The sequence below is a fragment of the Falco cherrug genome, chromosome 1, assembly GCF_023634085.1.
Source record: "Falco cherrug isolate bFalChe1 chromosome 1, bFalChe1.pri, whole genome shotgun sequence".
In the NCBI taxonomy this organism is placed as follows: Eukaryota; Metazoa; Chordata; class Aves; order Falconiformes; family Falconidae; genus Falco; species Falco cherrug.
This window is the reverse complement of record NC_073697.1, coordinates 38789956-38807223: the sequence shown is the minus strand read 5'-3', so window position 1 is coordinate 38807223 and position 17268 is coordinate 38789956. Positions and strand designations below refer to the sequence as shown.

The 17268-nt window shown below is 45.4% G+C and overlaps 1 protein-coding gene across 5 annotated transcripts in view; it reads right to left on the bottom strand.

The window, feature by feature from the left end:
* Nucleotides 1–4387: 4387 nt before the first annotated feature.
* Nucleotides 4388–17268, bottom strand: part of ZNF638 (zinc finger protein 638) — a 66752-nt gene continuing 53871 nt past the window's right edge. For 4 of the 5 annotated variants that reach the window (XM_055709723.1, XM_055709519.1, XM_055709660.1 and 1 more), the window contains exons 21-26: nucleotides 12842–14267; nucleotides 12143–12208; nucleotides 8750–9746; nucleotides 6694–6786; nucleotides 5557–5675; nucleotides 4388–4699 (exon numbers count right to left, since the gene is read on the bottom strand). In XM_055709723.1, coding sequence (XP_055565698.1) covers nucleotides 4640–4699; nucleotides 5557–5675; nucleotides 6694–6786; nucleotides 8750–9746; nucleotides 12143–12208; nucleotides 12842–14267 — 2761 coding nt within the window. In that variant the 3' untranslated portion in view covers nucleotides 4388–4639. The remainder of the gene's footprint in view (nucleotides 4700–5556; nucleotides 5676–6693; nucleotides 6787–8749; nucleotides 9747–12142; nucleotides 12209–12841; nucleotides 14268–17268) is intronic. The other variant, XM_055709591.1, reaches the window with a different exon arrangement.

Below are 17268 nucleotides of genomic sequence, written 5' to 3'. Positions count from 1 at the left end.
GCCTCCAGCCCCGCCGGCCCCCGCCCGGGACCCACCGCCCCCCTCCCCCGGGACCCGCCCCTCTTAAAGGGGAACGGCTGCGGCCGGGGCTGGATGCGGCCCCGCAGGCGGGGCAGCGTGGGGGAGACCCCACACACACGCTCCTTGGGGCGGCTGGCAGAGCCCCCGGAGGATGGAGGGCGGGGGGGCGTTTAGGGCTGGTCCCCCCCACCAAGCAGCGGGTTGGGGAGCCTCCAGGTGCAGCCCCAGCCCCTCACCCTGAGGCCAGGGCCGGGGGGTCAACATTAGCTCTGGGGTGGGAAAGTGGGCTCTGCGGGGGAGCCGAGGGATATTCAGTGTCAACCCTGCGCCACCCCTCAGCCGGGCACAAAGCTGGGTCCCTCCCATGAGAGCAAACTCCCAGCCCGGGGGTGCCGCCGCAAGCAGTCCACCCCTGCGCTGAGCAGCACCCATGGGTGGGGGGGGACCCTCCCCACGTGCCGTCCCCTGCCTCAGTTTCCCCAGAAGGACGTGTCCCATTTTGGCACAGCTGTGATCAGCCGTGCAGTGACAGGTGGGGACAGCTACGGCACCCGGCTATTTCAGGGAGGCTATTTTTACCCCTGGGTTTCCCAGCAAGGGGCTCAATGAGGTCCCTCCCTCCCAGGCAGGCCAGGACCCCTCTTCCCACTCTGCACCCCCCTGGCTGCTGACCCGCATCACTCCCCTTTACCCTCTTTCACATTATCTAAACCTGAAACCTGTTTCGCACTGCTGAGGCACTAACCACTGCACCAACAACCGATGCCTGGCAGGACACCAGCACAGGGATTGACCACCAAAGCAGAAACCTTCCGGAAGCAGCAGAGTTATCATATTTAGCTGAAATTTAATTATCAGTGGTGATTAAAGCCGAGCGCACTCACAGGAGGCAGCGTGGCCCAGCCGCAGGGCCCCCCCAGTACCCATATCCCCCTCCCGCCGCTCCATCCCTCCCTCCTTTTGCATCCCTCTGATATTTAGCACAAATCCCTTGAAAAAGCCACTTTGTCCCTTGTCCATCCATCTTGGCTCCAAGAGCATCTAAGTCCCCATCCTGGTGCCCCAAGAGACCCACAGACCCCACCATCCCAGCCCTACAAGGACTATTTCTTTTCCAAGACCCTCAAATAAGCTCGCCTGGCTGGGCACCCCGTGAGCACTGGGCTGAGCTCAGCGATGCCCAGTGGGAGGGAAAAAAAATCCTGAAAAAAAAACGCTGCTGCAAAAGCTTCGCAGATTTTACTCAAGGCACCCGCAGCCAAGACGCCTGCGGCAGCGTCCCTATGGATGTGCCAAGTGGACAGGGCACACAGCACGTGGCCAGTTTAATTACCAGCAGCTCTAAAATAACCTCAGTTTGCAGCACTGGTTGGCCCAGGATGAAGTGCAGCACCACACGTTTTGGGAAGCAAACTTCAGAAAACCCATAATAGCTCGTGCTGTAATTCTGTTTGGGGAGGTTTATCTCATTTTTCCTACTTTTTTTTCCATATCACCCTGAGAGGGACAGGATGTTTTTTTCCTCAAAATTCCCAGTTAAGTAGCCCTCACCACTCCTGCATCTTTTCCTGGGATGCTGCAGCACTTACCTGGCTTTATCTAGGATGGATAAACATCTGGTGTCTTTATTCTGGTGTCTCTCGGCCAGGCACAAACAGGGTCCGGGGAGCTGCGAGCGAAGAGGAAGCAGATGCAGAGCAGAAATAGGATTTACTGACCAAGTCCCCATCCACAGCCCTTGCCATCCTCCAGAGCCACACTGCCGCGCAGCCAGATGGCAGCTGGTGCTGGATCCCATCTTCCTGGTCACAGGAAGCCTCCAGCTCTGGGCTGGGAGCAGGCAGGCAACGAGTGGGCATCAGGGCCTCAGCCAAGATGAAGCCCCCCAAGCTGCTGCCCTCACCCACCTTGGGCACCCAGAGCTGCCCCCAGCCCCATTGACGGGGTGTACCTGGGGAGGCTGTGCAGGGCTCAAGTCAATTAACAAACAAATTTTTTCTTCATTTGCCAACACCTTGCCCTCGGAGTAGCATCTAAAACTGCAGAGCTGCTGGCATCTCAGGTGATTTCCGAGCATCAAGTCTAGGAAAAGCCGCTTCTTTTAAAGCAAGAGCTACAGGCTTGGGAAGAAAGCGTGGTTATCACCCCAAAGCCTTCAGTGAAGGGGAGACAAAGCAGGGAAGGGGGAGCAGTGGGAGGATGAGCTTAGGCTGCTTCCAGAACCGGCGACCACCAAGCCCAGGCCCACTTGGCAGCTGTCAGAGCCACGTGTGGGAGCAGAGCACAGCCAAGGACCCCAACAGACCGGTGGGTCCCCAGGGTGCTTCTCTCCCCCCTCAGCCTTCTATACGCTCAGCAGACGCAAATTGGGACCGAAGCTCGCGTGGCAGAAGCAGGAATGAAGAACAACATTGTTTTCTCGTCTTCTGCACAGATAAAGCAACAAAGAGAAACCGTGGCAAGAAATTGCCTTCCCAACTCCACAGAGCAACTGAAAACTCAGAAGCACACATAAAGCTGCATTGTACAGGAGATGGGACTAACGAGGACAGAAGGCCACATCCTGTGCTCTGGTGAGGCTGGGAAAAACCGCTGCAAAGGTCCCAAGCGGTGCCGGGCAGTGGAGGATGCCACTGGCAGCTCCCCGAGGAGCCTCCAGTCTCTCCCAGCTGTGGAACAGCTTGGCAGCACAGCTCCGCAGGTGCTCCTCACACTAAATTCCAGTTTGCATCCCATTATTTCAAACAGGATTTTTGAATTCTCTTCTATATGAATTACTACTAACCCAAGGGTAACTGGGTAATTAAGCAGTTAAATAGCATTATGCCAGTCTCATCTGTGCTGCTCACTGCTTTGGATTAGAGGTCAGACCCTGAAGAGAGCAGGGGGAGGCGGGCCTACACGCACTCTCAACGCAGGCGCGTTCTTACCCTGAAGCATGCTCCCTGACTTGCCAAGGATTTGCTGGTCTAAATCCCTCACCCGAATTTTTGAGACACTTATCTGTTGGCAGGGGATGGACATGCCAGGACAGCCCAGTGCAGTGACTCACCAGCATACACCAGCAGCCAGTTCACGTTCTTTATCAAGGGACGCAAGCAAAACAAAACAAAAAAAAACCAACCCCCCCCAAAAAAAACAAAAAACAAAAAAAAAAAGAGAAGCCCAAACAGCAATAATTTACAAAATTCTGTTGCCTGCCTGTCAGACAGCGTGACTGCTCTGTCAACTACATGAGCAGCCCAAAGCAAAGTCGGCTTTTTGGAGCCTTCAGAGCAGGCTCTGTCCTCTTCGCACATACATGGCACGGACCTCAGGCAGCAGATGGATGTTTAAAGACACTTACCAGCTCGGTATCGTGCAACAACTTCAAAATGTGAAATACAAAGTACCTCTTTCTGCACACACTTGCTCTTGAAGAAGCAAGGTCCTGCGAGCCTGATGGGCTCCGTGGGATCGTGTCCCACCAAGGAGCATGTTCCCCACCAGCAACACACAGGTGCTTCCTTTGCTAAACCCCATGTTCAGTTTATTTCGGTGCTTTCCTGATCAGAGGTCTGCAGGCACAAGGATTTTTGCCCCAGCTATGGCACAGGTATGACCTTTAATACCCCACCAGGAAGAACAGCAAAGTCTCTCCTTTTCCTTGGACCTGCAAGAATGCTTCTGCACTCTTCCTCCAGGAACAGAATTCAACCAAAATCAACTACCCAAAGTCTGAAGGAGTAGCAGAGACAATGGTGGATTTCAAAAACCAGTCTTTTAAATAAATTTCAAGTGGCTAGGTAAAAAATAAAAGCTCAAAGTCAATCATGATACAGTTGTGACCCACTGCTAAGAGCACACCAGTCAGAACCCCAGACGGAGCAGTGAGCAACACTGGAAGAGAAAATTGCCATGTTCAGCCATGCTGCTGAGTGCTCCACAGGCTTTGACCGACAGACTGGAACAAACAGGCAAAACCAACCCAAAATAAACAAGCAAACTTGGTCACCAAGGAGAAACAGCAAGAGATGGTGACCTCCCTGGCTGACTGCAGGAATGACAGGCATGCTAACAGTGCTGGAATCCGCTCTGCTCCCCTTCACGGCCTCGGCTTTATCTTCCCAAAATTACCATGAGATCACAGAGGCCTTAGAAAAAAATCCAGCTAAAGGGAACATAACAATCCACAGGATCACTGAAATCTTCACCATGAGGGTCACTGCTCTGGAGCAGTACGGAGCATATGTAGCATGTGAAATTTCGCCTGCTGAGAGCTCTGTAAAGTGGCACTGGACGGAGAACTCAAGAACAAATTCCCTCCTACTCTCTGTTGTGATCCAGAGTTAACAAAACACAATAAATCACACCAAACGCAATCCCCTGGTGTTAACTATACAGTAAGAACATTTATTTTATGTCAACACTTGTAAAAGAAGTCTCTTCCAAGTCAGATGATTTGATATATAAATCAAAGCCACCGTATGTTTTTCTTTTAGTCTGTCTATACTGAGCTCAATTTATACAACATAAATGATTCTTTCTGAAACAAAATTACAAATTAAAACATAACAAAATACACAAAATTGACTGGACCCTAAGTTTAATTCACTGAAAGAATTCTTCTTTCCTCCGATCACCTTGAACTCCGCTCTTCCCCACCGTTATCCTCATCCTTCTGCTTGGCCATGAATTTCTGTAGAAATAAGGGCAGCCAATGAAATTATACTGCTGTGTTATTCCTCAGCTGCAACAAGATCATGCTCTAAACCAGTGCAAAGTTCACAAAGGCACTGGCCAAAAGCCACCCTGCTCTTTATGCTGGTAACACGCGATTTGTACTGAAAAACATTTAGTTTTGCTCGCAAACTGACCCCCACATAGCCACCGAGCAGTGAAGCTCCTGAGTGGAGTGCGGCAAAATATTTATTGGGTATCAGGATTTCACACTGTGACAGACACCAGTGTCTGCTCATGAAATATAAAATAGTTATTCAATATTCCCCACAGGCCGCGTATTCATGACACCTACCTTACAACAGCCTATGTCGATAAATACCTTCCCAGTTCTCTACCCCTCACACCGGCACCTCACCCAGAAGGGGCTGCCTCTCCCCACCGGATGGGGACACAGCAAGATGTGCTGCTGAGGGCTGAGGGGAGTTTTGATCCCAAACTTCAGTTTTCTGGTTGACAAAGTGACCTTTTGGTCATTTTATATCTGCAAGATATTTCAGCCAATCTGCGGTTTCAGCAAGCCAGGAAATCTGACAAAACCATGCTTTCGGACACCTGCGCAGTTTTTAAAAATCATTTCTTAAAAATGAAGGGAAGGTAACAGCTATCCTCCCCATGCCTTCCCAGGTAAGGAAGGCTTTATGTAGCTGATGAGTAATTTAACAGTGTCTGTGTCCAAGTTTTAAACTAAACCCCCTTGAAGTATTAAGACGAGCTCCCTGCACCACTAGGAAATTAGTATCACTCATTAAAGCAACCATTTTTAGAACGGTAATTCTCTGCACCCCTGTGTGTTTGGAGAAGCTCGAGCATTACCTCCATGTTTTGCTGATGAAGCAGTGTCTTGCAGTGATTTTTCACAGACGTTTCATCTGCGTAGAACAGTGAGCAGATCTGACAGAAAAAGCCAGCCTTTGGAAGGAGGTAATCCAAATCTGAAGAGACAGCACACAACATTCACATGAACAAAACACAGCTTTGAAACAGCCCATTAACAAAACACAGCTTTCAAAAATATTTAAAAATTGGATTCCTTTAGCCAAATCTGTACAATTTGCTATTACTGGGAGGAAGTTTGTTAAGTTTTTTCAGTATTCCAAAAATTGGGGGTTTAATCCAAGTTGGTTACCTGCCCTACTTCAATAAACAAAGGACACAATTTTCTGCGAACAGGGCAAATGACCTTCTGGATCTGAAGTTCACTGCAACTACCTCAGCGTCTTTTGGCCTTGAAAGTATTATTATATACCACTCTTGCCGAGTTTAACCTCTGTCCTGCAGCACGTTACACAAGCATTTTCTGTCGCAGAGATTATCACACAAGCCATCAGGCAAGGATCTGTATTTTCCTAGCAACTTCTTTTGCTAGTTCAAGTGTTGTCAGTAGTTTTACAGAAAAGTATTTTAGATTAGGATCTTCGAAAATATATATATATGCACACACACATAGAATTATAGTACCTCGAGCTGGAAGGGATCCACAAGGATCATCAAGTCCAACTCCCTGCTCCTCACAGAACTGCCTAAAACTAAACAGGTTTTAAAATTATGTAAGCAGTTCCTTCATTTCTATACGTTGCAAGTTGGTAATAAAACTCCTAACAGAATTAGAACAGTAAGCAGATATTACACTGCACCGTGCTAATTATAAATACGTTAGCCTACATTTGTAAATTTTAGGAAAAAAGAACTTTTCATTTTGGTGCTGCTATCGAGCCAACAGCAGAAACTTGTCAAACATGCGTTTGTAGGACCCAAGATTAAAAAACCACAAAGCAAAACAAAAAACCAAATCACAAAACCCACCAGATTATGGGCCATGACTTTAAAGTTAAATGTGGTAACAAGGCAAAGGAGGCGTTTTCAAAGGGGCAAAAAAGCTGTCTTCCGGCAAGAAAAGTATGGAGCATTTGGGGTAGGGTTTGGTTTTGTTTTGGGTTTTTTTGGTTTTACCTTTTGGAGCACTCTGCGTCTTCGATAGATCTGAAGAAGCCATTTTCTTTCGCTTAGACTCGGGTTCTTTATCTCCTGATCCCAGCTGATCTACTGGAGGCCATAAATGCATGTTAAAGAAAAGTATCTGCTAGTTTAAACACATATTCTATAGAGCTATAACAGCTCGTTACTGCTTCAAACACACACCATCTGTACGGGCCTTGCTGTTTTCTCCACTGTTTGGTTTGGTCTTTCCATAGAGCAATTTTCAGGAATGCCTGACATCAGCAGTCCTGCAGGTAAGGCTTCCAAATACAGCCCCGGTGCTGTGGTGAGCGACCCCAAAAGCACTCCTGACCACACAGCACTCTTCACAGACGTACCACTGCCGCTCTCAGCTACCGTCCTCTACCCTCTTATCAACAGCTTCAAACCAACTTTGTGATGATGATCCCAAAAATCTCAAACTTCTTTATAATACAAGCTACCAAACTTCATGAATTAATCCAGCTGAAGGTCCAACAGCTGGATTAATCTAGCTCCAGGTCTGACAGCAGTATTCAGCATCATTACAGAACCAGCCAAAACCAACAGAATAAAATTATCAGATTAATCAGCTCTAAGGAAAGATCAAACCCAACATTTTAAGATTTTTTCTGGAGATAAGGAGTTTGACAGTCTCCTCCATTACAAGATAAATAAGGTCTTTGGGGTTTAGACTACTGAAGCAGTCTGACTGGCAGGTGAAGAGTCACACATCAAAAACATCTGGTTTCTTTCTAATTCTATATTCAAATATTTATCTAGGTATCAACATATCCTAAACAAAGCTAATGCAACAAATCGTTTGCCCTAACAACGAACCCAGGATGCTGTCGAAGGAACGCAATGGGCAGCATCAGTCTCTTGCACCCCAAGATGCTTTAGCAGATTTTGCCGTACCCACTCTTTTGCCTGCAATTTCTATTATACAAAGAGGAACTAAAATCACTTATTTACTGTGTATCAAATACATTTATTACAACGTGTCACTACCAGTTAGATCAGAAATCAACTCAAGGGCTTGAATATTTTAAGAGGTCTTTTTACAGCTGACTTTCTAACAGAAGGTATTTTGCATTTTCACTAAATGCTTTTGTTAATCACAGGGAAACTTATGTTCTGTAACAGTACAAGATTAAAACAATATATAACATTTAAGTAATTTTGGGGGTGCATACAATCAACTAATCCTTTTCCTAATGTTTATAGAAACTGAAGTTTAAAATACTCTGTTTTAAGTAAGAGATCTGCTGCTTCTGCAACTCCTCCACATCTGCACTAGTCAGCTTGCTCCTGCTAGGCAATAGGCATGAGATGGGAGAGAAGCTTTTCCAAAACACCAGAACAAAAGGTGCTGTGTCAGTGCTCAGCTGCATCAGCAGAGGCAGAAAGAGAACTCGATATTTGTGGAAGACATCACATAGATCCTTTCCTTACCCACGCTTTGGCCAAAACTCTTCTTGTGTATCAGTTATATATAGCCCTCCCTACTTGGCTCCGTGTCAGGACTTTTTTTAACCCTTTGCTAATTCCACAATGCAGATGATGTTCTACATTCTTTCCTTTAGACCCTGTTTGGAAGCTGTTACGTCTTTGTACCAGTTAGTCTATTTCAGGGGTCCTCAAACTTTTTAAACCGGGGGCCAGCGTGCAGATGCAGTGGCAGGCAGTCATCTGCGGCTGCTTGGTTTCCCCCTCCAACCCCCAGCGGGGGGGTCTGTAAATACCGGGGGCCGGATTGAGGACCCTGGGGGCCGTATCCTGCCCGCGGGCAGTAGTTTGAGGACCCCTGGTCTATTTCATTTGACTTACCTGTTTTAATGAAGTTTGGCCCTGTAATTAAAGGCTATATATAATCTCTACAGCGTTAGGTAGTCTCCATTTTTTTCCCCAGCATCTCTTTCATTAATTTTGTCAAATATTTGTTTTTTTCAGTTCCCTCTATTTGCTACAAGGATCTCCTTGTGCGTGGCACTGATTATGAGCATCTTATTTTTTATTTCCCCTCTAGAACCTATGAAAGATTCCTTACCTTTTGACTTTGAGATTGCAATCATTTCTTCTTCTGGACTCGTATCTCCTAGAATTTCCATTTCTTCTGGTCCTGCAACAGCAACAATATCCTCCTCTTCTGGTCCTGCAATGGCAGCAATTTCCTCCTCTTCTGGTCCTGCAACAGCAACAATGTCTTCATCATCTTCATCTTCATTCAGATTTTTCTCTGGGCAAGTATTTTCTTCTTCCTCATCCTCCTCTCCAACTTCGTCTACTGTAACAAAGTTTAGCTCCTCTTTTAGACGATTGAAATCTGCCAGAAAATCATCTTCATCTTCATTAACTTCATCCAAAGTCACTAGAGGATTATCTTCATTGTCCTCTTGTATTTCATCAACCGTCACTAAAGCGCTGGGATCATCGGGCACCTGCGAGGAAGCACAATCTCCAGTATCCTCAGCGGCCACTTTATCATCCTCCCTGTGTTTCAGCACATCCTCAATATTCAAGTCTGCAGGTTCATTCAGGGGCAGCTCTTCAACTTCACCAATTTCATCTACAGTTACCAAGGGTTCAGCTTTCAAAACCCGCTCCTCGAAAACTGACCCAGGGACATCTTTATGAGAACTAAAGTCCTCCTGCTCAGATATCTCATCCAAAGTAACAAGCGACTGTGGATCCTTTACTGCTTCTGACATAAGTTCTTCCTCCTCCATCACTTCATCCACAACAACGAGGCCCTGTGGGTCACTCAGCGCTTCTAAATTCACAACTCCCATTAGCTGTGCAGCCACATCCTCATCCTCACCGATTTCATCCAAAGTGACAAAAGAGTGTTCACTTTCAGCGATGCGTGCCACAGAGCTCTTCCCTTTCCTTCTCTTGGAACTAGGCTCAGAAGAATTGTTTTTAGCACCATCTTTTCTCTTACCCCTTGGTGGATTTCGCCGTGTTTTAACAGGAGACTCAATTTCCTCTACCACCTCATCCACAGTAACAAATTCATCCAGGTTAAATGGAAACAGCTCTTCTTCCTAGAAAGTGTAAAAATGTGAATATAACAAAATTAAACATTCACACACTGACACAAACACCTCCATCCACAGGGTGCCTATGGAAAAATCTCTACACGCTGAAGCTGCCTCAAGGGGGGAACAAAAAAAAAATGCAACTTGAGGGTAGAAACAAATTTTCAGGCCTTCAGTCTCACATAGAAGTTTTCATTATCAGCATTTGTGTTAAGTAAGTGGATTTAACTCAGAAACTCAAAGCATTTTTCAAAAACACAGTGGGTGAATAGACAAAAATGTATGTCTATTAAACGAACCAGGTCGATGCCCTGAATACTCGTGATTTTTGCACTCGCAGGAAGACTAGTGAAAATCTGAATACCTCCAGAGCATCCTTCAAAAATACTATTACCTTGTGTCAGTATCTCATTCTCTTCCCTAGGCATATGCTGTTGGCTGCTGCTACAGAACAGGAGCCTACATCAGATGTTTTGATCCAGCAAAGTCATTCTGTATCCTGATGACTACTCAACTGTTCCATCTTGCCTCTTTGGTTTCAATTTCCTAACAAATGGCTCCAGCTTTCTGGAAAACGCCTTAATGATTTTTTTTATGCTTAAGAGGGCAGAGCCTGACCTTTTCTAATTCTCCTCAGTCAGCAGCATGCTCTTACTGGACCATGTCCTGCATCTAAAACTCCTCCTACCCTGCAGTTTGACCATGCCAGCTCCCATCAGGGCTCACACAATTTATTCTAGGGCAACTGCAAAGAATTAGAAGTAATTTAATGCCGTAGATAGCTGAAAGCATCTGGAGGAGGATGTATGGATAGATACTGAATTTAAGAAAAGACTGAATTAACCCTGAATTACTTTTAGGTTATTTGATTAGACAGCAGTCACGTTTTTTGACTACAGTATTATAATTTGTTCACTATAAAATAGCTACACGCTTATAATCAGGATGGCAGGATAAGGCAGAAAAGATGCGTACTTGAAGCCAATGAGTAAATTAATTTCAGACAGCAAAATGCACCCAAATATCCATTCCACCCCAAATTATGTATTCAATTTCTTCAATGAATGAGTCTGAATTATTTTTATTCTCCCCCAAAAAATATTCATCCCGCTGCCAAATACCAGTCGGTATTCCACACAAGAATGAAAAAACTCTTGTCAAAGAAGAACTTTTAAGGCCAAGGCAAGATAAACTCCTCTGTAATCTGAGTAAGTTTGCAGCTAAGAAATACCTTTTTTCCAGCAGAAAAAGTAATCTGAAATTCAAAGGCTACATGGCTTTTCTTCCCTTTCTTTTTCAAAAAGCTAACAAATACCAGAAATAACGCATGCCTCCACCACATTCTGATGCAGAAACTTGAATATTTAATGCAAATATGACCATGGCGAAGAAAAAGGAAGTATCTGGTTATATTTCAACTGAAATCAAACATTACTGCATTCTTCCTTCCATGAAAAGGAGAACACAGATCTTGGTTCTCATCAGCTATAACAGTGAGGAATAAAGCAGTAAGAAGTAGCTGGCATTACAAAGCCTTTTTTCAAAGGCTGGAGAATTTCCCCTTGGGGATTAACACACACATCCAGAACCTCAGTAGTGAAAGTGTTCTCTATTACCATCGCCACCACCAACTTCACAAACACACTGTGCTGGTGATGCAGAAAGTTTATATGGATTAAGATTAGTAAAAGGATGTAGGGCTCCAAACTTTATCCCAGAAATCCATTTTCCATAAGGATCCACTACTTACCTGGTAGATCTTTGATTTGATCCTGTAATGCTACTTCTACAAACTCATCAATACGGGCTTTTATTACCTTCTTTCTGCTTTTCTCTCCCAAAGCCCAAGCTATCTCAGGGAGAGAGGGGGTATCTCTTTTCACCTTCACATAAGAATGCGGGCTTTTTAGCAGCTGAGCCTACAGACTCCCAAGCTGATCTTCAAACCAACACTGCACCAAAAACGTGCAGTAATCCTTGCTCTGCAGAACCCACTTGGAAATACACCTCTGCGTAGAGAGGGTACCATGGATGGAGATGTTCTAACTACCTCCTGTTGTACAAAATCATTTGTAAGGGGCTAGAGGAATTCAGCCTTCCTTCCCTCTTCTCACAAGTGTGATGACAAACACAGATCTCATGCAGGTAGCTGGGGATCCAAATAGTTAATGTGTTCTTTCTCAAATAACATCCGAGACTAAAAAAACCACCTCCTTTTAACACTCACTTCTTGAATTAAGTTTCTCTTCCAAATGACTTGACCTTATAGCTTTATGCCCATAGTCCATAACAGCCAGTAATACAAAAAATTCTCTAGGGAAGGATGCTAAAGATTCTTAGCGTACGCACACACACTTTCAAGACAATCTGTATGTGAAGTTCAGTTGTGGTTGTATCCTTACCTCCTTTTGTTTTGCACTGCTGCTAGTGTCACTTTTTGAAGCTTTAGCACTGCCACCAACAGAAGCCTGCAAAATCAGACAAAAGTTCACATGAAACCAGTTAAGCCAACTAACCCATCCACAAGAGAAAAAAATAATATTAAAAAAAAATCCGCTATTTTTTCCCTTAATGAACTTTTTTAGGTTGTCCAGATTGCTGCTTCTGATCACATGCTTGGCAAATACAGATCTAAGCCAACCGTCAGCGGTAGAGTCCAGGCATACAGTCTCTAGCAACAAGTCACAGGTAATACCTTGCTTAGTAGCCTCTTTTCAGTAACCAGTGTCTGTGTAGGACTTGACAAAGCAAATATCAGCTCACAAAAGGACAGAAAGCTTATTAATTCCCATTCAGAACTAATCCAAGAACATAAAGTTATGACACTCAATAAAAGACTCACTTCAAAAATACCTTCCTGCATTTTTTTCCAAGTAGCATTTTCAAACCAGTTACATACTTGCGTTGCACACACTGCATCTAAAAGCAACTGGTTGCCCGCCATCTCGCTATTCCAACTTGTCTGTTGGCCCAAACCAGCTGAGTGATTTATGGAAAAGGGAAGGGGAACATAATCTCATTGTCCCATACTCAACATCTGAGAGAAGCATGGAGTTAGTTACTGATCAGGCACACTGAACCGGCCTTCCTGCCCTCCTCACCTTATTGCTGCTGTTGTCTTTCTTCATGCTGGATGATCTACTCTCTCCCTCTTGAGACTGTTTTGAACTAGCCCTAGATTCCTCTCGTGAGTCCTTCTCTTGCTGAGATGAATTCCTCCCATTGCCTCCCTTTCCATCAACAACAGAACTTCTGTTCACTTTACATTTGCCGCTGCCATCGCCCAGGCTTGATCGGCTGTTACCAGGTTTCGGGTGACCTGCTTCTTTTGATGCGATGTTCTTCTCCACTGCTGCTTGGCCCTGGGTCTCAGGTTTCAAAGGAGCTCTCTGTTCCCCTCCTTTACACAGGGAAGGCTCTTTTCTCTGTACTGGAACCCTTGACTTTGATATATCCGGAAGAGACACCACTGCCTTTAAAATCGTTCTCCCAACAGAGGAAAATTCCTTGACAGATAAAGAAGAGTTTAACGTAACTGCTTTGTGGGCTTCATCAGTTTTTGCTGGTCCTGCTCCTTTATTTTGATGGGCTTTGATTAAACTTCCCTCGCTGTTCTCATTGACAGCATTTGCATCATCTTCCACAACAGCCCCAACCTTGGCCACAGATTGTTCAAGTTTCTTCTCTGCCTCTGCCCCAGTCTTGACCAAAAAGTTTTCAGGGTTCTCCTCCACAGCTCTTCCAGCTCTGAATGCAGGCTCTTCTGGTTTCGTCTCTCTGTCGGCTCCAGCTACATCCAGTTTCTTCTCCATGGCCACCCCAGTTCTAAGCACAGGTTTCTTCTCCGCTATCGGAGTTACAGACATTTCATGTTCGGTTCTCACAGCATCAGAAACAGGATTTTTTTCAGGAGCATCCAACTTGTTGTCTGTTTGTGTGACAACTGATGACACCACCTCCACCGAAGCTGCGTCAGAATCAGGGGGCACCGCTCCAGGGACGGCCCCTGTTGATTCCCACGCTGCCGGCTTCACAGCACAACCTGACGGCACGTCTTCAGCCTTACCCACATCGGACAACTCTTCTGGCAATTCAATGGCAGGAGCAGGCAACTCTTCATCTTCTGCTTTAATTTCCTCCTCTGATGCAGCTACGACAGCAGGTTCGAACAGCTCTAGTTCAGCATTATCTTTAACTGCCTCTTCTTTCTCCACACTGGAAGGCAGCAGCAGCATCTCTTCTGACTTCGCTTCAGACGATTCGGTGTCAGCAAACTTGATAGATGCCACAGTAACTTCAACTCCAGCATCCGCTTCCTCCACAGGCGTTTCTGCCAGTCTTGCAGCAGACCCCCTTACTGCTCTTTCAAGATGGGACTCAGAGGGCTCTATCTGTACTGCTGACATCTCGTCTTTGACATTAGAGATGGAAATGGGTCCTTTCTTTGCCACACTAGGCTCTACTGGAGGATTAGCAGCTGCTGTTTGCACCACTCCTGATCCCTCTGGATATTTTTTCAAGCCAGAGCTAAATGCATTTAAAAAAAACAGAAGAAATCAAACTATGTTGAGAATTCTACAGTTAGCAGAAACCTCTTGACGCCAATGGTGGGGGACTTCCTGATGCATTAGTGCTTAGCATTTGGAAATCTAGCCTATCAGTGTTAAAATGGTTAACAACATTGAGGCGAATAGCTGATTAGTTTTATGCTTCTGTTTAATCCACCTCAGTATATCGCAAGCCTCTTACACTTTGAATTGTGTTACTTGCAGTCAGACCTCTCAAGGTAGCGGTCACTACAGGTGTACCCCGTCACCTCAGCACTGACATGGACTCCTAAAATTTAGATCCCCTGATGCAAGGCAGACTGTGAAAGTGCATGTACAGCAAAAATACATGCCCCAGTCTCTCTGTATAAAGGAATTACCAGAGTTTTGCTATGTTTGAAGACAGCAGACGCTGCAGTCACTAACCAACAGAACTCTTCCAGTAGCTAGGAGTCTGAAGTTTGATCTTTTGGTTTTTTTTTTTAGTTCACGTTTGGGGGGAGCGAGGGGTTGCTTTGTTTTTAAACCACATTGACCTCGCACAATAGCGGGGAACACAACACATGCACAGAAGCTCCTTTTGGCCAGGCTCTGTTTGCACTGTATAATCCCACTGTCAGCTCCCAGGATAATAAAGCCCAAGATGACAATGCAGAGGATAGCACTTTTCAGAGAACTTCAGTTACAGGAAGTGCATTATTCTTCTCTGAAAGAAAGAATCCTCCATAGATGATCTTGGGAGACACTGAAATCAGAGATGTCTGTGCCCCTTTTCCCACAATGCTCGAGAAAATGAGCATCCCAACACCTCATGCATCTCTAGATGGAAAGGTGGCAGAATACCAATGCTGACAATCTCGCTAAGTGTCAAAACAAACACAAAAGCAGCAAACACACATAATTAATCGGTGGTTATGCACAACGGAGCAGCCTGCGCTATGGTTTCTCAGAACCTATGTTTATGAAAAAAGGGTGCACATTTGTATAAACCCTCATGAAAAAAAAAACAAGCAGAGAAGGCTGACATTTTGGTAATACCCCCAGCATGATGTTCAGCAAGAAAATGGAAGGCTAGATCAAATGGAACTCAGCGCTGACAAAAATGTTAAGTCCTGAAGTAGCCAGATGCGAGGGTTAACGAGACAAAGACACAATACATGGAGTCAACAGAAAGATGAAAACAGGCAAACTCAGTTAACATCTGTGCTACGCAAGCACAGCAGAAACACCAGTCTCGAAGGTTTCCTCCAGGCCCAAGGGCACTGTCCTCTGCTGCTACAAAATGCGAGAGGAGAGAGAAGAAGGGATATGAATTCTGCCTCAAAATCTTTCACAACACCAATTTAAAACTGGCACAGATGTAATACATCATGACAATGCATCAGATGGATACCTGCAGCACGATATGAGGGCACTCCTCCCCTAGCAAAGCAGCAAGGCTGCAGCATTTTGCTTGAGCAATGGAGTGTTGTGTGCTCCCAGCAGTGCCCCACAAAGCGCCGGGAACCCCCTTCAGAGCCCGAGCAGCTCAGCTCACAGCAACTGAAGCTGTATGAAAGAAAAAGCAACCTCACTCATTCCAACATCCTGCTCATCTCTAACAGGCTCCTCAGACCTGTAATCAATTTAAACTTGTTACTTGCAAATGTTTTGGGGTAAGCATTCCTCATGAGTGGCTCTGCCGTCAGGGCTGATCTGCTAGGGCTGATCTGCTTTTTATGCCACAGTATTGGTTTACTCAGTCACAACACAGAAGATACTTTGACACCAATTAAACATTGTTTGTGCTCCAAAAGAAAAACCCATTTTCTCTTCTATTTGAGCATCCTACAGACCATTGAGATTAAAGTCTCATGTGTCTGCGCAGCAAAGCGCTACCTGGGTAAGTCAGAGCCCAAAGCCCAGAAGGGCAGCTCTGAAAGCCCACCTTTGTCGCTGATGCATAGAAAGCTTAATTAGATACAAGCTCAAACACCTTGCCAAACTGTACCCACTCCATAGCCTCTGTTTATACATTTTCTGCAGGGAATGGAAAAACGTCAGTGAACACTGGAACCATACACTAACTACAAAGCTTACAGCGAGTAGCACATGCGTATTATCCTCTACATAATTCAAATAAGGTATTAGTCTCTGAAGCCTCAGGACTTCGCATATCCTTTCAGGCCAACACCCACCCTGTGCCTTTCACAAAGCCCTGGGCTAGTCCAAAATACACAGAGAGATTCAAACCAGACTGCAAATCAGTGGAAGGAGAGCTCTGCAGAGGCAGTGATGCGCAGAGATAAAGATGAGGGAGCCTGACAAAGCTGAAGGCGCTTAAAAGACCTGTTAGGCATTGGGAAAGAAACAGCCCATAGACCTGCAAGACGCATTTCCTGCACCGAAGTTAGCATAAAAGGTGAAACCAACAGTACCTGGTGCTCAGTTTCTGCACAGGATGTCCCTGCGTAAGCTGCCGTACGCAGCCAGCACTGCCTGAGTTAGCAAGGGAAAGTCTGGGAGAGTTCAGCCCTAGAAATGCCAGCACAGAGGCTGTATCGCAGGAGAGACACAACTCACTTGCTACATGTCAGCTCAGGATTAAAAATAGTAGTGGGATGGTCCTCAAGTCCTAACCTGGACAAGAAAAGTTTCAGCTATTTTAGCTGAGGAAAACAAATCCCAACAAAACACATCAGCATCCTTGAAAAGAGCAGAGGCATTCACATAAACACGTCAGTCACCTCAGCCGCGAAGTCAGATGAGCTACCTACTAGGGCTGGATGACAAATGAGCTTCCAGAAGCATCCCTAAGGTTTTTTTAAGATCACCTCATCATCCCAGGCAACCCAGAGGGCAGCCCATTCTGCTCCCCAAATTTTGCTAGTCCTTCCCTCCCCAGAAACACATGACAAGGTCTTCATATATAAATATTTAAGGTATTTTCTGCTTCTTATAAAATGTAACGAAAAAAGATAATCAGTCAAGTCACAAAGGCT